At 37.0% G+C, this 22984-nt stretch overlaps 2 protein-coding genes across 3 annotated transcripts; one reads left to right on the forward strand and one right to left on the reverse strand.

Moving 5' to 3' along the window:
* Positions 1 to 6572: 6572 nt before the first annotated feature.
* On the forward strand, positions 6573 to 9328 carry LOC126715089 (pentatricopeptide repeat-containing protein At2g01510, mitochondrial). Of its 2 annotated transcripts, none has more exons than XM_050415527.1 (2): positions 6573 to 8835; positions 8989 to 9328. In XM_050415527.1, exon 1 carries the CDS (start codon positions 6716 to 6718, stop codon positions 8510 to 8512), a length of 1797 nt encoding a protein of 598 aa, XP_050271484.1. In that variant the 5' UTR covers positions 6573 to 6715; the 3' UTR covers positions 8513 to 8835; positions 8989 to 9328. The 2 variants fall into 2 exon arrangements, with proteins under 2 accessions (XP_050271484.1, XP_050271492.1); XM_050415535.1 differs by having other exon boundaries at positions 6573 to 8680.
* A 10868-nt stretch (positions 9329 to 20196) lies between these two features.
* Positions 20197 to 20562, reverse strand: LOC126692452 (CLAVATA3/ESR (CLE)-related protein 16). Its single transcript, XM_050388066.1, has one exon. The coding sequence runs from the start codon at positions 20560 to 20562 to the stop codon at positions 20197 to 20199; it is 366 nt and encodes a 121-aa protein (XP_050244023.1).
* Between the last annotated feature and the right edge of the window lie 2422 nt (positions 20563 to 22984).

Below are 22984 nucleotides of genomic sequence, written 5' to 3' on the forward strand. Positions count from 1 at the left end.
AAGGATTTATCATATGTGAAAAATTTTAAGATTGATAGGGAGAAGAGAGAGTCCTTATGTAGTACCTTGGGATTTAATTCTACCCCAAACTTGGGGAAGTATTTGGGATTTCCTATCAAGCATCTAGAAACCTCCATGTTTAGATATTAATTGAATCTTGGATAGAGTTAAGTAGAGGCTTGCAGGGTGGAAGGCTAATCTGTTATCCTTTGCTGGTCGAACCACTCTTGTCCAATCTGTCACTTCAGCGTTGCCAACTTATGTTATGCAATGTGTTTCCCTCCCGGCTAATCTTTTGAGTAATCTTGATAGGATTAATAGGAATTTTCTTTGGGGGTCAACTAATAACAAGGGAAAATGCACTAGGTTGGTTGGGGGAAAATTACAAAGCCCAAGAAAGAAGGAGCTCTTGGCCTCCACTCAGCCAAAGGCAGGAATTTGGCCCTCTTGGCCAAACTGAATTGGAGGTTTCATAATGAGAAGGATGCTCTATGGAGGAAGGTTTTGGAGAAAAAAATATCTGACCCCCTATAGATTAGTTTCAAAGGAAGAGGATAAGCTGCCTTGTTCCCAAAATTGGGTTGCCATAAGGAAGGGTAGGGATATTTTTGAAGTTGGATCTAGATGGGTGTTAGGTAGAGAAAGCAATCTCAATTTTTGGGAGAATAATTGGCTTCCCTCTAGTCCTATCAGTGGTTCTGTGCAAGGTCCTCTCCCTCTACAAGAAGCTAACCTCCAAGTGAAAGATGTTGTTACGACTAATGGATGGAATTGGGAAGCCATTTCAATGGCTCTTTCTCCCCATATTCTCTTGGAATTAAAAGCTACTCCAATATCCATGGCAGCTAGAGGTGAAGATAGGTTCGTCTGGGCTGTTTCAGCTAGTGGAGATTTTGACTTGAAAAGTGCATATAAGCTTGTCAATGGGAAAGAGAGGTGAGCAAGTTTTTGAGGCACATTGGATTTGGAAGCTTAATACTTTGCCAAGAATTCAGACCTTTCTATGGATGTGTTGCCACAATAGCATTGCAGTGAGGGAATGCATCTCCAAAAGAGGCATAATGGTGCTGATTGAATGCCCAATCTGTTTTAGCAATCTTGAATCTATAATTCATGCTGACAGTTTTTAGACCCCTTACACAATTGATTAAACCTAGGTAATTATCCAAGTTGTTACTTAGTCCAATTAAACAAGTCTAAGTTATCACAATAATAAAGATCAAATCATGCAAAGCAGCGGAAAATAAATAACACACGATATGATCACCCAGGAAACCAAACTGGTAAAAACCTGGGGAGGATTTGACCTAGCTGTCTTCAAGGTAAACTTGAATCCACTATCAGAAAGAATCGAAATTCATACAAAAGGACTTACAAGCACCCCCGCTCGACTTCCTAATGCTACCAACCAGTAGAACTTACTGACACAACCACGTGCAAGCTCCGAATCCATGGACTCCTTTTTTTGGATTCCCACCAGCTACAAGCACCCCCGCTTTGTGTATTCTTTAAGCTTTAATGGCAGCAACTGTTTTGATCATCAAGGTTTAGAGAATATCTCCTCCTTGAAAACCCTAAGTTTGTGTAAAGGAAAGTTCCTCTAGATCTCACAAGAGATTTACACAAACCGCAATATGAGCAACACTAAAACGTGGTTAGGGTTTGCCTTTTATACTTAGGACAAATAAGAAACCCTAAAAACGTTTTAAAACAAATAGGGCTGAGTTGGACGAATCTGCAGAAAAGCAATCTGCCTGACGTTCGATCGGTCGAGCCTAAGCTTCGATCGATCGAGCCAGGCCGAAAGCCACACTGCTTTCTGCTTTACACTCGATTCCAACTTTACATTGACATACAACTTTGAGCTAGCTTTAAACACTTCTAAACACGTTGTTTTGATCATGGTTTGCTAACAATACAAATTAGAGTTCTAAATACATAAAGTTCTAAACTTTAGAACCTAACACATGCTCTCCATGATTGTGTCTTTGCGAAGCATTGCTGGAGTAAGCTGGGATTATCCAACAAATTCCCAAATTTCTTTTCCAATGACTTAGGTGGTTGGCTGAAATCTTTCAACCAAACTAACAAAACCCACAATGCAAACATCCAAGAAGAGATAATGCACAAGGAGGTTTCTCCCATCTGTCCAAATCAGATGGGAGAAGCCTCCCAGCAATTGGTACAAACTTAACACCGATGGAGCTTTCTTGGGAAATCCAAGTGTTGTAGGAGGAGGTGGGGTGATCAGAAATGAGGAGCGCCACTGGATTCAGGAATTCTCTAGGAACATTGGCACCACTACCAATCTGCTTGCTGAAATTTGGGCCCATAGGGATGGTTTAAACCTTTGTATTAGCATGAATCTTGAAGCTGTAGAAATTGAAGTAGATGCTAAAGCTATTGTGGATCTAATTGCTAATGGTAATAACTCTAATAATTTTATCTCCTTTCTTATTAATGATTGCAAGACTTGGCTTCCCGGATTTCCCATAAGAAGATTGGTCATTGCTTTAGAGTAGCTAATGCCTAATAAGTGTGCGAATGCTCTGGCCAAAATAGGAACAAGCCAACCTGTGGACTTTGTTTGTTTTTTTTTTTTTTTTTTTTTTATGCCCCTCCCATTGGGGTTGTTGATGTTTTTAATTCAGACTTACATGATTTGTAATCTAACAGGCTTTGTCTTGGAACTTTTGCCGATTCTTCGCTTTGAATGAATAGGGGTGTTTTTTAAATTAAAAAAAAAAAAAAATTTAAGATTGCTTCAATGATCAATATTTTGTCCTAAAAAAGAAGTTTGCTTCAATAGTTTGTATTCTAAATTTAGGTCCCCAATTGTTGAAGCCCAATTCCATGTTAAGAGATGAACTGTGTATGGTGCTTGATATCTAGCCCACTACACAGAAAGCGATCCTGAACTTGGCCCGTCTTTGCCCCAACCGACATTACTACACATTCTCAACTGTAAAATAATAATCGAGTCTACTGCCTCAGTCTCACTGCAAGTGGTCTGGGTACCATCTTCAAGCCTCTTGCACCTCTCTTTTTTCCCATAAGTTTTTCTTTTCTTTTAATCATAAAATCTATAAATTAAAAAAAAAATGATATTTCAAATTTTATTACATTATTGAATCTTACAAAATAATACTATGTCACTAATCATACACACACACACAAGATCAAACATTCATTTATTATCTTGTTTAAATGTCATCAATACATTCTTACCACATTAATTTATAAGTTTTTTAATAATAAAACTTGTAGTACATTACTACATTTAGCATTTTATTTAAACAAATGTGTGAGATTTGAACCTGTGAAACAAAAATGTGAATTTTTTTTTTTTTTTTTTTTTTGTAGAAATTGATAATTTCTCTCCAAACTAGTTTGGAGAGAAACCCTACAAACTCATCTTATATTTTTATATTGAGTGTGAATTTTAAAAATCTAACCGTTAGATTGCATGTTCTTATTACATTCTTAATGCTTACAAAATTTCAAGAAGATCAAAAATCAATTGCTATTGTGGGGCCCGAAATCTGAGGTCCCAGCCCACTTTGTATTCAGGGCCCAAAGCCCAGGCCGAGGAGCCCTACTGCCGAGAACGTATGATGAAAGCCCCTCAAAGGCCCAAGGATGTGGCCGAAGATGATCTCACGCTCAACACCTCACAAAACGCCTGAAGAAAATGACAAACTCAGTACAAGAGCAGTACAAAGGAGAAAGCTGCCAACACCGTAATGTGGAGCCCTGCGTCTGACAAGCCCATACTCCAGACCATGCTATTTAACTTTTCCCAACCATCCCCAACCACTCTGACTTATGGATTGATAGGACGAGTCAATACCCCAAAAAGGCAAAACTGACACGTAGACGAAAAACGAGAAGTAAACACTGGTATAAAAGGGGAAGAGAGCCAGGGAGAAGGGGAGAGGAAAAAAGATCCTACAAAAAGAAGAATGGGAACCAAGGCCTTGTATGGTCCTCAGACTCAAGCCTATGGGGAAACCAACTACTTAAAATGAAAAAATACAAGTTTTGGACACAATCCGGTACAATCATACCTCGGTTCTCGGACCAGAGGCCAGGTGTTATCGAAAACACGGCCAAAATTCCACACTACTCGACAACCGTCTCGGATGGTTTATTTTGGGTTTCTCATTCTCAGGCAACTGCCTCACACGCGTCACGGTACACTCAGATGTTACCTCGGTTAGTCTCATAAGTTTAATCTGCTATTGATTGATATTATTATATTTGATAGTTTCAATAGGTTCAAATTGATGGCTTTTTGTTACAAGGCTTCCTGTCCTAAGTATTATTAAAGGAAAATACACATGTAGCATATCCATTCACAAAGTAATTGCCGCAGAAAAGAAAAGTATTTTGAGGGAAACAAATTCATCTTTTATTAGTACAAAGAAATAGTACAACGTACAATGAAAAAGCTTGAATAAGCTTATACTAAAAGCTAACTACATAAGCGGAAAGAAAAGATACAAGAGAGTGAAGAAAAAGCCGAAGAAGAGGTGCAGAGAAGAAGGATGCTGCCGTTCCAAAATGTTGTCTAAGGAGACCATTCCTCAATACTTTTACATGCCTATAACTCAGGCAGCAAAAGAACCCAACTTGGGGCTAGCACCGTTGAAGAAAAGGTGCAGAGAGCCCAACTTGAGGCTGGCACCGTTGAAGAAAAGGTGCAGGGAGCTGGAAGTTGATGAGCCTCCATGTTAGCCACGCCTGCGATAAAGCAGACGGCGCTGATGGCGGAAAACCTTACTTCTAACGCACCAAGAATCTGATGTGACCAGTGCCTGCTTCGGATTTTGACTGAAAGAGGCAGAGATACCATCCCCACCTTATCAGAGCGAAAGATCATCTTGAGTCTATGTCTTCCCTGTCCAGACCGCAACACCTTGAGTCTTGGAAGGATTCGGTGCCTCTGAAGCGGGTATAGATCCTTCATCCCCACCCATGCCTCAAACATATTACTCTAAAGGTGGATGGCACTGGAGATGGAGATTGTGAGTATGGCGGAAGGATTATGAATTGGGATGGGGCCGAAGGGTTTATATGTAGGAGGAGTAACCCCCTATCCTACTTATACAGAGGGCAAACCGGTGGCATTTAATCTACGCATGTTCCCAAGAAATGCTACGGACGAGACAGTCTTTGCTCAGCTCCTAGCGCCGCCTGCAACCATAAAGTTTGGATAGCCTCGTGAAGGAGACATATTAATGGCACGCCTCAAACACTGAAACGTCAAAGGCGTCGCGTGAGAAAATCTAGAGGGATGTCTCACAATTTGGCGCGTCCCCCATGCAAACGAAGAAACCCCAGCATTAAAGAAATGTTGAGCTGGGCAAGTCATGGTTTGGGCCTAACATTACCAAAACCCTCCTCCCCAACAACAAGGCCGGGTAGTAGGATTTTGAGGGGCTATTGTGGGTCCCGAAATTTGAGGTCCCAGCCCACTTTGTATTCAGGGCCCAAAGCCCAGGCCGAGGAGCCCTACTGCCGAGGACGTATAATGAAAGCCCCTCAAAGGCCCAAGGATGTGGCCGAATACGATCTCACACTCAACACCTCACAAAACGCCTGAAGAAAATGACAAACTCAGTACAAGAGCAGTACAAGGGAGAAAGCTGCCAACACCGTAATGTGAAGCCCTGCGTCTGACAAGCCCATACTCCAGACCATGCTATTTAACTTTTCCCAACCACCCCCAACCACTCTGACGTATGGATTGATAGGACGAGTCAATACCCCTAAAAGACAAAACTGACACGTAGACGAAAAACGGGAAGTAAACACTGGTATAAAAGGGGAAGAGAGCCAGGGGAGAAGGGGAGAGGAAAAAAGATCCTACAAAAAGAAGAATGGGAAGAATGTGATGCTCAACTCAAACCCTCCGAGCTACACCGATGTGAAGCCTAGCTATTCTGGCCAAACCTACCTTCGTATGAGCTTCCATGAAAATCACGACTAAACCGCCGCCCAACGACCAAGGTCCAGCCTTTCTAGCCCGCTCTCTATGAATTATATTGTTTGGGCCTTTTACATACGAGCCCAATGTCATTCTTGGGTCGCTGAATAATTGTGTCCCTACAACTATATCATCAAATAAATGTTATAATTTCAAGTTTTTGTGATCTAAAGTTGTATATAAAAAATAAGTTAATTGATTAAATAGTAAATAACATCCAATTTGAACGAAATTTGATACATATGTTAAGAACATAAAAAACATAAAATTCAACGGTTAAATTTTCAAAATTTACACCTAAAAAAGAAATATATGAGAAGTTTGAAGAGTTTCAAACTTTGTTTTTTGATAAATAGATATGATCATGAATCATTAGAAGTGGACCAAAGAAAAAGTGTTTTTTCCAAACACTGTAGATGTATTCGGTAGGCGTGGGTCCGTGGTTTTGGTCGGGCCTTGATCAAGGCTGTGATAAAGACTCCATTAGTATTGAGGCCCAAATTTAAACCCAATGCAGGCCTTGATAAAACAAATCAAGACTGGGCTTTAAGGGCCTTATTGATTGTCCTTATTCTGGTTTTTTTTTTTCTTATCAAATTCCTTGCTTATGCTTAATCTTCATGCATGTCCTAAAAGAGGCATCAGACTTTTATTACAAACTTGTAGTTGTTTTCACTCTGTTTCTGTTGGCTGTCTTTCTGTGTTGTGTTGTATTATATATAACCAATGTTATTCAAAACTCATCCCTCCAAATTCTACTCTCTTTCTCACACCCAAAAATCCTCCATCCCACCAATACAAGCCTTTACAACCCTCTTAAAGTCATGTTCTTCCAGCACATACCAGCTCAAACAAATCCATGCTCTCCTCCTCACTACAGGTCTATCAATCAAGAACAGACTCATCACCCATCTGCTCACAAACCTTACACTCTTGGGTCATATGTCATACGCTCGCCAACTGTTCGACGAAATGCACAAGCCACGAACTTTCTTATGGAACACTCTCATTAAAGGGTATGTGAAAAATGAGCTTCCCATTGAAGCTGCTTCGGTTTATAGGCAAATGCACCTTATTGGTGTTCGTCCAGACTCCTTTACGTATCCATTTGTGGTCAAGGCATGTGCCCAATTGCCTGAATTATGGACCGGTGGGGCAGTCCATGTCCATGTGATGAAATATGGATTGGAGTTTGTTTCTATGGTGAGGACTGAGTTGATGATAATGTACGTGAAATTTGGGGAGATGGGTTTGGCTGAATTTTTGTTTGGGAGTATGGTAGAGAGGGATGTAGTGGCATGGAATGCGTTGATTGCAGTGTGCGTGCAAAATGGACTTGCCAGTAAGGCTCTTGGGTTGTTTCATCAAATGAGTTTGGCTGGAATTAAGCCTGATGCAGTGACAATTGTGAGTGCTCTTTCAGCGTGTGGTCAATTAGGTTGTTTGGAGATTGGGGAGGAAACATATGGAGTGGCAAGAAAAAAGGGGATTGATTGTAATATCATTGTTGAAAATGCACGGCTTGATATGTATGTTAAATGTGGTAACACTGACATGGCAAGGACCTTGTTTAATAAAATGCTTCAAAGGAATGTTATTTCATGGAGTACAATGATTTTAGGGTATGCGATCAATGGGGAAACTGAAAAGGCATTGGCTTTGTTCTCAAGGATGAAGAATGAGGGAGTGCAACCAAACTATGTTACCTATTTAGGGGTGCTATCAGCATGTAGCCATGCAGGGCTAGTAAATGAAGGCTGGGCGTATTTCAACCATATGGCTCAATCAGGTCATAAGAATAGTCAACCTAGAAAAGAACACTATGCTTGTATGGTTGATCTTCTTGGCCGGTCAGGACATCTTGAGGAGGCTTATAACTTCATTAAAAGTATGCCCATAGAGCCGGATGCAGGGGTTTGGGGGGCTTTGTTGGGCGCTTGTGCAATTCATCATGATGTCAAATTGGGGCAGCAAGTAGCAGACTTGCTCTTTGAAGTAGCTCCTGATATTGCGTCATATCATGTTATAATGTCTAACATGTATGCAGCAGTTGGGAGATGGGATTTTGTTGATAAGGTGAGACTAAAAATGAGAAAGAAAGGTGTTAAAAAAGTAGCTGGTTATAGCTCAGTTGAATTCAATAGTGAAGTTCATTTTTTCTATGGGGGAGACAGATCACACCCACAGTCAGCCTATATATACGAGAAGTTGGAGGTTTTACTTAAACAGATAATAAGTATAGGCTACATTCCCAAAACCAGTTCTGTGTTCCATGATGTGGAAACAGAGGAAAAGGAAGTCACGATTAGCACTCACAGTGAAAAACTTGCTATTGCATTTGGTCTTATCAATGTAAGACCTGAATATCCCATTAGGGTGATGAAGAATTTGAGGACTTGTGATGACTGCCATAATTTCTCTAAATTTGTCTCCAAAATTACAATGAGGGAGATTATCATGAGAGATAAGATCCGTTTTCATCATTTTAGGAATGGCGTTTGTTCATGCAAAGACTTTTGGTGATATCAAGACATTATAATCACTCTGATCCTTGTTAAAGACCAAAAGATATAGTTTGAGATCGCAAAACTGGTTGGAGAGGAACACAGATCAGCACATCATCAATACTTGATATGGCTCAAGGCTAGCTCGGGAACTGGAGTCCCATCTGAGATGATGAGCAGCATTGAGGTAAGCTGGACAAACGATCCAATCCAATCAGAGATACTCTTCTTTTGATATTGCAAGACCCAAGCCCAAAATGAATCCTTCATCAAGTGTTGAAGTGATTAAAAGTGGGAACCGGTGTCAACATAAAGAGCATATATCTAATGGATCATAATCAGGTAGAATATGCTATTGTACACTATATATATTATTTCCTGAAAAGAAGGGGCATGCTTTGGAGCTGAACATTTGGGTAGCTAATTCATGAATTCAATGTCTTAAACAGTCTCCAAATTTTACTATTTTAATTTTCTGTTTTATGGGATGTACAGCAATTTGTTTTGTAGCTGTGATGCATCATTACTTCCCAGGATCAAAAGTTTCTCGTGAGTACAAACGACCTACTGCTGCTATATTGGAATTGATCTGCTCCAAAGAAACAGAGAAACCTATGTTTTTTACTGTATCCCAAGTGGGAAAATATTCTTGGATTGGACAGGTTATTTATTTTGAGATTAAAGTGAAATAAACAATTAGATTCCATTCAGTTATGCAGCTCTGCTTCTTCTTCGTGTTCCTTATTTGCTTGCTATATCTGGTCTTTGTTGACCCCAGAGAAGGGGCGGGGGATGTTTTCTGTTAGTGCAATCAAATTAGTATACTCTTTGATAATTTGTACAAGCTGATTTTGAGATTTTAGATTTCTAGTTTTTGAGGCTTCTTTTAGATCATTGAAGAACATAAGTCAAATGAATGTTTAATTTTTACTTGGGAGATGAAGGCACCAAGTATGGAATTCTACTTGGGCTGTTAAGAAGCAATGTATTTATAAAATGAATGTAGTTGAGATGAGAATGTTATGACTTTTTCTTTCATTAAAAAGAAGAATGTTACGATGGATAAGTGGAAATATACGAAAAGATAAGTAGAAGACAAAAGATGAAAAAAAGTCGTTTGAGATGATTTGATCATGTTTAGAGAACGATTAATGTATTAGTGAAAAATAGTGAGTTCATTTAAATTGAGAGAATGAAAAAAGATAGTAGAAGACAAAATATATCATTAATAGAAATAGTAAAAAATTACACGTCACTTAAGGAAGTAACAAAGAGTATGATTTCGGATAAAATATGTGGCCAACTTTAATTAATTTGTTGAGGATTCACAACTAACCCAAAAATTTGGGAATAAAGCTTGATTATTGTTGTCATTATAGTTTTTATTTGCTAAGCATGTTTGGTTTCTTTTCTTCTTTTGTTCCCCAGTATTGCATCACATGACCTATATCTCCGCAGGTTCCATCATAGGCGCGTAATAAGTATTTCAACATGGAAATACTTATTCATGTTTGGAGAATTGAAATATGAGTACCCACTAGTCATCTGCCTGTATGATGTTGTACAAAGGCTTTATGAATTGAAACTACGAGTTCATAATGGTATATCCATATAGTATGGACAAACTTTAAAATGTTTGGACTATCTAAGCTTTTTGGTACAATATGTTCCAAGTCAGAGCAGTTCTTCTTTGTTTGTGGGTTATCTAGCATGGACTGCTGTTTACTCACTCAACATTCATACCTAGACGGAAAGCAGAATCGGAGTCTCGAAGACACATCTCCTAGAGTACCATTGCCCCTTGTCTGAGCTATTTTGGCATACTAGTTTAGTAGTCTCCTCTAAGGTTTCCTAGCATGATGGTTGTGAAGGCATTTGTAATCTGGAAAGGGCTGCTTTTATGTTTGACTGTAAGAAACTAAGAATACTTCACTGTGAGTCTGGACTCTGGATTTGAACATTTTACAAGAACTATATGAATCTTGATCCCAGTCCATCCACTTTTTATCAGTTAAGTAATTAATTTCCAATGGCTAATTATTGTTTCATACTTTAATATTCTCGGAGGCGAAATGTTTCACACAATTTCTACATTTTTATACTAGATTTCTATATTTTACACATTGTGTAAAGAGCATGAACCTAATGTGAAACTACGTGGACACTGTTGGATGTGGAAGAAAAATCCATTCTTATTTGATCAGATATATATACACATCTTGATTTTTGAGTGATGTTGTAATGTGTTTTTGTGTTAGAATTTATTTCTCTATTTCTATAAAAAAAATAAAAATAAAAACTTATGCACTGTCCTTAACCTCTCTCTCTCTTTTCTTTTTTCTTTTTTCTTTTTTTGTTGGGCATTTATGCAGCCTCTGCTTCTTGGATTGGACAATGCATAATAAATTAGGGTTGGTTGAATTAACTGGAATCTATGAGATCAGCTTTTTCCTCTAGATCTGGCATCATGTAGCTTTCTACTCTTGTTGACCTATTGCAAATATTTTTGTTACCAACAAAGATGTCATGTTCCATTTTCTTTGGTTGAAAATAGACTTTTTCGTTATATAGATATAGTTTGAACATGTTTATTAAAAAAAAAAAAAAAGAGTTTGAACATGGACTTGGATCTTGACAGGTTTGAGTTTGACTACGGTTAAGGCACAGATCTTGAAGTCTCTCACAATTACTTTGTCACAACTCACAAGCCACAAAGAACCACCAAAAACTACCTTTTGACTTTAGGATTGATTACACACGCAATCAGGCTAGTTTTATTTATTTAAACTAGTTTAGCATGTATACATTGGCAGAGGGGCTGATCTAGTAGTGTGCCTATTCCCCTTAGGTCATTAACAAAATATTGGATCAGCATATATGTACATTGCCAGGTGATATATAAAGCTTTAGCAGTGTCAATCTAAATGTGTATATATATATATATATATATATATTCGAGTCAAGATCAAATTATACATACCTTAATATAGTTCTTTGTTAACTTAAAAAAAAAAAAAAAAAAAAATTCTTTGTTTATTTTTTACAATAACTTTTTATCAGATTAATTTTTGAGAATTTCATTGTTAAATTAAATGTTTTCATTATTCTTAACACATACTAAAATTCTGTGTTAATCAGATATCACTTACAATCCAATTTATAACTCATGCTTTTGTATATTGTGGGCCAGAAAATTCATGGCCCAGGCTCGCTCTATATCAAGGCCCAGGGCCTGATCTGAGGAGACCTATTGTCAAGGATGAGTTTAATGCATGGATAGGATAAGTGAAAAGGCTGCCAATACTGTAGTAGAGAACTCTGTGCCTGACAAGCCCCTATTCTTGACCATGCTATTCAAACCTTTACGTCTACTCCCAACCACTGGAGGTATGGGCTGATAGGACAAGTCCTCTGCCCCGAAGGTAAAGCTCACACGTGGACCCTAAAGAGAGGGAGGAATACGAGTATAAAAGGAAACGAAAGCCAAGGAAAAGGGGGGGGGGGGGGGGGGAAGAACCTAATGCTCCTCGGACTAAGTCCGAGGAGTCCAACCCCTCAGGCTACAACGCTGTAGGGCGTGGATGTTTAGGCCGAACCCTTTTCCACATGAGCCCCCCTAAAATCATGACCGGACCATCGCCCCGTGATCAAAACCAAGCCTTTTAAGCCCATTCTCTACAAATCGTATTGTGAGGGATCTTTTGTGTACGAGCCCAACGTCATTCCAGGACCGTTAAATAATCGTGTCCCTACAATTGGCGCCGTCTGTGGGAAGGCTTGCGCGTTGGCGCAGATGGCGTTTGAGTCAACTCTCTAGCAAGCAGAGATTCGCGGGTTTTCCCCCATCTCCGGCGACATGCAGTTGTTGTTCCGACATAAACTGCTGCCAGGGGCTACGCCCTGCATCACCAACGGCGCGGGCAGTTCTAGGGGCTTTCGACCTCAAGCCAACTCTCCCCGCCATGGTCAAGGGGCTGACCTTCGAAAAAGCAACTAAGTACAAAACTATAAGTTTTGGACAGAACCAAGGCCTTGCATGGTCCTCGGACTCAAGCCTATGGGGAAACCAAGTACACAAAGAAAAAACTATAAGTTTTGGACAGAACCAAGGCCTTGCATGGTCCTCGGACTCAAGCCTATGGGGAAACTAAGTACACAAAGAAAAAACTATAAGTTTTGGACAGAACCAAGGCCTTGCATGGTCCTCGGACTCAAGTCTATGGGGAAACCAAGTACACAAAGAAAAAACTATAAGTTTTGGACAGAACCAAGGCCTTGCATGGTCCTCGGACTCAAGCCTATGGGGAAACCAAGTACACAAAGAAAAAACTATAAGTTTTGGACAGAACCAAGGCCTTGCATGGTCCTCGGACTCAAGCCTATGGGGAAACCAAGTACACAAAGAAAAAACTATAAGTTTTGGACAGAACCAAGGCCTTACATGGTCCTCGGATTCAAGCCTATGGGGAAACCAAGTACACAAAGAAAAAACTATAAGTTTTGGACAGAACCAAGGCCTTGCATGGTCCTCGGACTCAAGCCTATGGGGAAACCAAGTACATAAAGAAAAAACTATAAGTTTTGGACAGAACCAAGGCCTTGCATGGTCCTCGGACTCGAGCCTATGGGGAAACCAACGACTTAAAAGAAAAACTACATGGACCTTAGAATCTATCTGAGGAGAACTCTCCATTAACAATTGGGTTAATTCCTAAACTGCCTGGACTCTCAAGTCTGCTCTCGGATCCTCAGTACCAAAGGGATTGGTGTAATATAGAGCAATATGTTACCAAAAACACAATCGGAGTCCCTTACTGCTCGGTCACCCCCTCGGACGAATTATTTAGAGTTTATCGTTTTCGGATGGTCTCCTCGCACTTATTACAGAATATGCGGCCGTTATCTCGGTTAGTTTCCTAAATTTAATTTACTGTGAATTATCGTTATTATGCCTGGTAATGTCGGTAAATTCAAATTAGTTGGATTATGTTTCAAGGTCTCCTGCTCTAAGTATCTTTGAAGAAAAACACACATGGAGCACACCCATTCACAAAGTAGTGTTGCAAAAAAAGAAAAATATTCAAAACAAGTAAATAAATTTTCCTTTTATTAAAACAAAGAAATAGTACAGTGTACAATGAGAAACTGGAATCAGCTGATACTGAAGCTAACTACATAATTGAAAAGAAAGATACAAGAGAGTAAGATAAAGCCGAGGAGGTAGTATAGAGGAGAGGTTGGCTACTGCTTCAAGACTCTGTTCTTCCTCAACACTTTTACATGCCCATAACTCAGGCAGCAAAAGAACCCAACGTGGGGCCTACACCGTTGAAGAAAATGTGCAGAGAGCGCCCAGCTTCAGGCTAGCGCAGCTGAAGAAAAGGTGCAGGGAACCCAACTTGAGGCCCACACCGTTGAAGAGAAGGTGCCGGGAACCGGAAGTTGAGGAGCCTACACCAAAATTTGCTTGCTACAAGGCAGACGACGCTGATGGCGGAAAATCTTCCTTCTGACACACCAAAAATCTGGCGTGGCCAGAACCTGCTTCAGATTTTGACTAAAAGAGGGGAGGGTACCGTCCCTCCCATGTCCAAGCCACATCACTTTACGTCTTGGAAGGGTCCGGTGCCTCTGTGGCGGGTGAAGTTCCTCCACCTCCACCCAAGCCTCAGGCATATGGCGCAAAGGGAAGATGACACCGGAGGAGGGAACTGGGTATGGACAAAGGGTTATGATTCTGAAGAGAGCAGAAAGGTTTATATGCCAGGAGAGCAACCACCTGTCCTACTTATATAGAGGGTAAGGAGGTGTCAAGTAATTTCATTTGAGCAAATTCCCAAGACGCACTGCAGACAAGGCAGCTCTGGCTCAATTTCCCACACCATCCACAACCGTAGGATCTCAAGATCCTCGGGAAGGCGCGCTTCGATTGTTGAAACTTCAGAGTGCTCGCGAACGAAGGGATGACTCTTGATTTGGCACGCCTCCCATGTGAATGTAAAAACAAAAGCATGATTGGAGTGCAGAACTTGAACGAGCCGTGATGTGGGCCCAAAGTCACCAAAACCCTCCTCCCCAACTAAAAGTCGGGCAGCAGGATTTTGAGGGGTTATTGTGGGCCAGAAAATTCATGGCCCAGGCCTGCTCTATATCAAGGCCCAGGGCCTGATCTAAGGAGACCTATTGTCAAGGATGAGTTTAATGCACAGATAGGATAAGTGAAAAGGCTGTCAATATTGTAGTAGAGAACTTTGTGCCTGACAAGCCCCTATTCTTGACCATGCTATTCAAACCTTTACGTCTACTCCCAACCACTGGAGGTATGGGCTGATAGGACAAGTCCTCTGCCCCGAAGGTAAATCTCACACGTGGACCCTAAAGAGAGGGAGGAATACGAGTATAAAAGGAAACGAAAGCCAAGGAAAAAGGGGGGGGGGGGGGAAGAACCTAATGCTCCTCGGACTAAGTCCGAGGAGTCCAACCCCTCAGGCTACAACACTGTAGGGCGTGGATGTTCAGGCCGAACCCTTTTCCACATGAACCCCCCTAAAATCATGACCGGACCATCGCCCTGTGATCAAAGCCAAGCCTTTTAAGCCCATTCTCTACAAATCGTATTGTGAGGGATCTTTTGTGTACGAGCCCAACGTCATTCCAGGGCCGTTAAATAATCGTGTCCCTACATATATAATTTTTAAAAAAAATGAAAAAAATAATCATTAACCTCTTTTTATTGTAATATTTTACAAGCATTAATATATATAAGTAGACAATATGAATAATCTAATAGCGAATTTACCAAAAGACAAAATATATATAATAAAAAAATATTAAATAGTGTAACAATAACAAAAGTCTACTAGAAGTGACTCGAAACCTAATCTTGGGTATAATGTTTGTTGACCATGGAAAATGTTACCCATTTACTAATTAACATTTTTAGTAATACCAAACACCAAAGAATACAAAATATTTTCAAAAAAAAAGAAAAAAAACATTTTATGTTGACACAAACAAGACCTTAAAATGCAAAGATGCTCCATATGGTATGTTCTAAGTACTACATCAGGTTTTTACTAGATCAATATGGTTATATGAGCGATCACAAGAAAACTCTAGTCTCCTACTTTAATTAGCGCAATATGCACCCTAAAAAGGAAAAAAAGTATTTGTTACACAAAGAAGTAAATAGGTTTTCTTTGAACTTTTGATTGATGAGAGAAAGAGAGAGAGCTAAAAAATATAAAAGACTAAAAAAATTTGTCTTAGTTAAGAGACATCATCAGATTATTTATTGATTACTATTTTTTTTTCTTAGAGGAAAACTTAGTAGGTATGAATAAATAGGGTAGATTATAATATCTCTCTTCCTCTTTGGAATGATAGGTTAATGCAATCAGTGCTAACTTTTGTTAATAAAATATTATACATGTTTAAAGGGAATGAAATATATTCTTTGGTTTATGGAATGATGTTTTCTTATAAAGAATTCTACCATGAATATGAATTATTAGGGCAAACTGTATGCCCTGTTTTTTTTAGGAGGTGATGCATACTTTTCTTTCTTAAGAAATAGCTGTTCCCATATCACAAAGCCCCCAAATAAATGAATAACCCCCACCTCCAAAATTCTACAATGAATGAATAAATGGAGAAACTGATTAAAGGTCATTATCAACATCAGTATAATTTATCTCATACTACTATATTAGAACAATAGATGGTTTAAATAGTGCAAGAAATATTATGCGATATATATACTACTACACATAATAACAGATCAATATATCCCTATTTTTCTCTTCTGGAACTGTTGTATTTACTATCTGATCAGAACTCAGAAGGACTTTTCTGACATTAACAAACATGTATATTAAAAACAAATAAACAAACAAACTCTACATGGTTTTGGTCAGTCAATTGAATCTATTTCTCTCGATCGAATTATATATATAAATCAATTCCCAAGAGCCTGTTTTGTTTGATAGCACATTGGTCAATACTACGTGTTTCCTTTTGACCTTGATTGCATCCCTAAACCCACATGCATAATAATATATATATATATATATATATATATATATATATATATATATCTATCTTTCTTTACCAAACTTTGGTTTCGAGTCTAATTCTCACTAATACCATGAAAACATTATCCCCCCTAAAAATTAAGAGATTTGCCAAAGAGTGGATTTGGAATTTTGGACCAAGTCCCTTTGAAACCAATTACGTACTATAGTCTATAATTCCACCGTCAGATAGATCGACCATCACCAAGCTGTATGAATGCGACTTTCATTGATTAACATTAATATGATATCTTTACAACCAACCTGTAAATTATTGTGGGACCTTAAATCCTTAATTGATTGGATCGAGCTTCGGTAGAAGTCATGAAACTGTGATAATAAAGTGACGTTAGAGATACACTCATACACCATATATTTTTCACAATTTATATATATATATATATATATATATATATATATATATATAACTATTGACATGGTCAGTCATGATTGGAGTAACATTATTTTCACTTTAATTTATTATTGACAATGTTTCTATTATATGCCAATTCTAACCAGTTATGTTAATAATTGTGAAAAATATTATGTTCCTAAATTTATAGGCGAAATAATGAAAAAAAAAAAAAAAAGGGAAAGATAATTTTTTTTATTTTTTAAAGACAAATAATAATAAAAGAAAAGAAAATGCTAGCTGCAAAGCACCAAAAGTAGGAGGTGGGTGGAAGCAATAAACAAAAGATTAAAGGAAGTGATAAAGAGAGAGAGATGAGGTAGTTGCAGTCTTATGAGTTATGACACCCTCTTTAACGCACGCATTTATATGCTCCATAATGGCCACAAGCAAACATTCATGTCATGGGGAGATACTACTCCCTTGGGCAAAATAAAAAAGCCTTCGTTTTTTGTTCTCTTCAACAGAATCTTTAGAACTTACCAAAAACTTAATTACTACTACTATATAGGAAGATCTCTCTCTCTCTCTCCAGCCATTTCTTCTGGTTTTCTAGGGTTTCGTTGACAAAACTCATTCCAAGGAAGTTTCTGTAGGTTGTTTTTTATATAAGGATCTCACCTTGAGTGTATGAAATTTGTTTTTTCCGAAGGTGGCACTGAAACAAGAAGTAAAATATTTGTTGAACAGTCCCACTTCTAAGTCTGAGTTTGGATAAAACTTAAAAGTAATGCATCTAAGCAACTATTTAAGTTTTACCCCCAAAAAAAATCCAAAGTCCAAACCCATACTAAATATATATTCAAGGAAAAAAAAAAAAGATTAAATGGCACTGAAATGCAATTTTTTTCCTGAGTAGAAATGTAAATAAATGTAGAACTAGAGTTACTTGTGCTAATTTAATCTTAAAAGTAAGCGAAAGTTTCATATTCAACTTATGAAATATGGGAGAGAATATATCATATCATCAATTGTATGTTCATTTCGAATTAATTTATTTAGCTTTTTTTTTTGTTAAAAATGGATTAAAATATATTTATACTTTAAAAAAGTGAAAAAAAATGAATAATTTAAAATTTGTATATAAACAAAATATATTAAAAGTTAAACAAAAAAATCTGATGGCAAAACAAATCCAACTTAGCATTAAGTAACTCATAAAATAAAATAAATGAAAAAGACAAAGATAAAGTGACAAAACAAATAAAGAATGGCAGGGGCAGCATTGTCAATTAAAGGGAGAAAGTGGCTGAAGTATCAAAAAATGGGAAGCGCCCGAAATGACTGCTATATATAAAACCCATTAAAAAAAATGTTGGGCGTACAATAATGTCCTAAAAATCTTAAGAAACCGCGTTGGCCTTGAGAGTTGTACAGGCAAAGCATCCTCTCTTCTATCTGTGAAGAAAAATTTATGGTTTTGCGATTTCCGATCGGTTTAAATACTGTTTATTCTTTGAAAATTGAAAATTTATTGTTAAAAATACTGTAGTAAAATATTTTTTTTAAAGATAAAATACTGTTTATGAATATTATTCACGCATTTTTGTACTTTAACTTATCTATGAACAATATCATAGGATCCATCAAAAAAACACAAATGCAGCTTAAATGCAGCTTCAGTGCTAGGCACATTTCAAGTCAAAAATAGAATTTTAGTAATAAAAAAAAAGTCAAAAATAGAATGGGAGCTTCTAGGAATAATCAATTAAAACAGAGTCCAACAACTAGCCAAATTGCCCAATACTTTAAAACAAAGTTGGCCAGTGTCAAACTCTCTCTCTCTCTCTCTCAAGGACCACAGCAACCATGTTTCTCCCATATTATATGCTCTGATTCATCTGATCAAAAAAGGTCAAGAACTTTTGTTTTCTTTTTTGTTTGTTTGTGTTTTTACTAAAAATAATAACATAAACACCAATTTTTCCTCCTCCTTTTTTCATAATATGTTAAAGTGAGAAGTTAAATTTAAAATAAACTTATTTTTACATCAATTTACCACCGACATTATTTTTATTATACATTAATAATCGGCTATATTATGTAACAAGATTAAATGTTTCATGGATATGTCAAATTAGTCAGACAGCCGGAACTCCCTAATAAAGTTGATAATAAATCAATTTTCAATCATCAGCACTCTTACCTACACCTAAAAAGGCCTAATTTTTGTTTTGAAAGACTAAAAAGAGTCTAATTTAATACTCTCTTGGATAATAATGCCTCAATTTTACCATGTTCCACTTTTTGTCTTCCTTTTTGGGTGCTAATACCAATGCATAACACAGACAACCAGAAAGAAAGGACCAGATATTTGGGTACACTCCTCTCACTTCTAATAAATGGGAAATGGCATGCAAATGCTAGTTACTTCTGATACCCAATTTCATTGGGCATGCACTCTCTTAGTGAAGGGTAATACATGTAGGAGTTTGCCTAGCCTAGCCTAGCATTGCGTGAAGTTTATCAAGTCAGTAGCAAGAATTTCATTGTCACCATGTAAGGGAAGAAACTTTAACTCGATGAAATGCCCCACCATATATAATCACCTAATTAAACATGCCCATACGTGTTTAAAGATTTAATCTTAATTTCTATAGCATGTTTGTGATGCTAGCATCTTTTAACTAATATGGTAAAAATAATTTTTTTTTACAAAAACAATTAAATTCAATCATGTATTCAAAATCAAATACAACCATATATGCATATTCTTCTCAAAAAAAAATACAACCATGCATACAGTTGAATTTAATTGAAAAAACTTTAAATAATTGACCAAAAGACATTCCATAGTGGTAATCAAATACTTTACCAAGTTTAGTGAGGTGCTCGGATAATATTCAGGCAAAACAAACTAGAAAAGTAGAAAAAAAAAAACAGTAACTACACCAATTAAATTCAAGCAAGTTTTAACAGAAGGTACAGAAAAAAAGAAGACTGCAAAAGAAGCAAGAGCATTAAACACTAGCCTATTCATTGTCCAGCTTTTTTCCCCTTTCTCAACAGTTCTTTCTCACCATTTCTTCACTGCCCATAACGTCATTAAACTCGCACTGAAAAGGCTAAAGCTATGCTCTCGTTCTAATACAAATAATAATTGAAAAAGGAACAAAAAGCTGATAACAGAAAGATCTTACAAACATTTCCCCACTTTAAATTTGGCTGTAGCATTAAAAGCAAAAGCAAAACCCACCAGTGGTTTTTCATTTTTTTTCACTAGTTGTGAAGAGGATTTGGACCCGTATGAATTATTCTCTTCTCGTCCCCATATACTGTGTCTGAATCTCCATTAATGGTGGCCGCACCAGCTTGACCTGGAGTAGTACTACTACTACTACTTGCAGAAGTTGAAGGTGCATGAAACAATGGTGTCTGAGAAAAACGATCTTTCCTCGGCGGAGACCTAATGAACTTACCAGATTCTTCATGAGCAGCCAAACAAAAACTTATTTGAGTGAAAATTAAGATGACCCACAACAGCAAAATTGTACTACTAGTAGTACTAGTTGTTGTTGTTGGTGTAGGAGCTCTAACATGCCTTGTTCCTCTTGCTCTTGCACAAGCTTCCGAAGGAACTATCATTGTAGTTGTTGTAGTGGAAAATGGATGACCATAAGTTGCTCAAAGAGATCTCTAACTCACAGAATAGAGTGTAAAGGAAGTGGGGTTTTGGATAATTCAGAGAATAGCAGAAGAAAGAAATGACTTTGTCACTTTAGTACTTCCTTATCTTATGGGTCTAGACACATGAGCTTGACCCTTGATTCCTGGAACCTTCTAATATTTCTTATTTCACTTTCTGAATTTTCGGACTTCGCACCTTTTACTCACACAAACTAGTAAACCAACACTGCAGCTTTGGGTTTTTCTTCTTGCTTATTTTATTTATTTTTGGTTTAATTTTATATATAAATTTCTCTCATTGTTGGGTTGGAGAGAGTGTGGGACTGTCAAGTATTAATAGCCGTTGTCCCCGGGATATATTCAAATTTAGAGAGAGTATTTGACGTTTGTAAACAGGAATGGTACTACCATTTTGGCTTTTTGACAGCAAAGTTGTTTACTTAATTGTAAAAATCTCTGGCTACAAAGATATGCTATCATGCATTGGTTTCAATTTACTACATATTTTCTTCCCTGCTGATGACTGAATTGCCCCTTTTGTTTTGTGCTTCCATTTCAGTGTCTCAGCATTTCCTTACTCAGCTGGGGTTCGACTTAATTGCATCAGCACCAACTTGTGTCTCTTTTTTTTTTTTTGAAAAGCCAACTTGTGTCTCTTCTCTGTGTGTTAATGGTTTTATAAATTGTAATATGTTAGGGATATCCATTTGTAGGACCCGCATGCAGCAGCATCATAAATGATAAAACTCGTTTTTAACATTTCTCCTTTGGACTTTATTAAAATTGATATATACCTAACACCTTATTAGTCAAATCATGAAAGAAAAATATCAATCTTCTTCTTCTTTTGACGGTAAAAAACGAAATATTAAACTCTTTAGTGTATAGTCTCTTTTGAAATACAGTTACACTTTTATGCAATAAACAAAATAAGTCACATAAACTGATGATATAAGTTCATCCAAACATTCTTTCCCAAAAAAAAAAAAGTTCATCCAAACATACAGTTAAGAAGAGTGTATATGTATAGATGACTCAAAAGATAAAAGTTACAAAATCTCAATAAATGTTTTGTTTTTTTTTCTTTGAAAGCCCCCCCCCCCCCCCCCCCCCAAAAAAAAACACTCAATGTTTGTTGAGTGCTACTGATATATATTGTTAAGAACGGCATTAATAAAATTTGAGGGTGATGTGATTTTGGTTGTTTTAATCATCTAAAAACACAAGAATAATGTAGCGATAAAAAAAGATAGACATAGCAAAACAAAACAGAATTTGCTGACCCAATCCAAAAAATACCCAACTTGAACATGAATTTTTTTTACTCAAAACAAAAATGAATTGACTTGTGACCCAACCCGATCCATGACCTGAACATTTTTTTTTTTTTTTTAATTGTAAAATAAAATAAAATAAAATAAAGACAATGTTGGTTTAATTATTTGTTGTGAGCTTTAAGGAAACAATTGAGAGACCTTTAAATAATTGCATGCAAATAAATTGAAGATGAATGGTTGAGGCATTCTATAATGAGTAAAGATATCAAATAACAAAATACATGTCAAGATAATCTAGTTACAGTAAAGTTAAAAACATATATTTAAAATTATAGACATATATGAGAAATATTCATAAGTGTGAAAAGAGTGAAGTCAAAGTAGTAATGAAATTAGCATAAATTATAAATGCTTAAGCCTATTTTTTAACAATTCATGTCCAAAATAAACAGCTTTTCAAAATAAATTATGATATTTCCTAAAGTGTGTGTTGTTTAACAATGACATAAAATTTATAAAAGAGCTCATGTATATATAAATAAGTAAACAATCAAACTTTAATGCATATTCTCAAATTGAAATAGAGTGCCAACCATAATTGATAATAGATTATAAAATTAGTTTTCAAGATTGTAAATTTCTTATATGTTTTTATTCTTTGTGAAATTAGTTATCCAATAAGGCATTTGTAATTTTGTTTATGTTTTTTGATGTTAATATTGTGTAGAAATGAAACTTGTGTATTTGTTTTACTTATCTTTTATACTATTTTGTTTTGATTAGTAGTGTTAAAATTTGTATAATTTTAAAATTATTGAACAAGTATTAATTTGTTTAGCTGGACTCAATTTTTATATGAGTGGTGAATTCAAAATAATGCATTTTACATCAAGTAATTTGCTGCATGACTTTCCAAATGACAAATACCTATTGTTTTCCTTAAAAAATAAAATTCAAGTGAAAAATACGGATTAACCCGACCTGACCCGAAATCTGATTGATCCGACCCATTTCTAACCAGCTTAAAAAGACCCATTTTGACTCAAACCCATTTTAACCCATACCCCGATTAACCCAACCCGACCTGCCGTTTTGCCATGTCT

This window comes from Quercus robur, chromosome 1 (genome assembly GCF_932294415.1).
Source record: "Quercus robur chromosome 1, dhQueRobu3.1, whole genome shotgun sequence".
Taxonomy (NCBI): Eukaryota; Viridiplantae; Streptophyta; class Magnoliopsida; order Fagales; family Fagaceae; genus Quercus; species Quercus robur.

Coding starts and splice junctions, on each gene's coding strand:
- LOC126715089 (XM_050415527.1), top strand. CDS start 6,716: ATGTTATTCAAAACTCATCCCTCCAAATTCTACTCTCTTTCTCACACC.
- LOC126692452 (XM_050388066.1), bottom strand. CDS start 20,562: ATGATAGTTCCTTCGGAAGCTTGTGCAAGAGCAAGAGGAACAAGGCAT.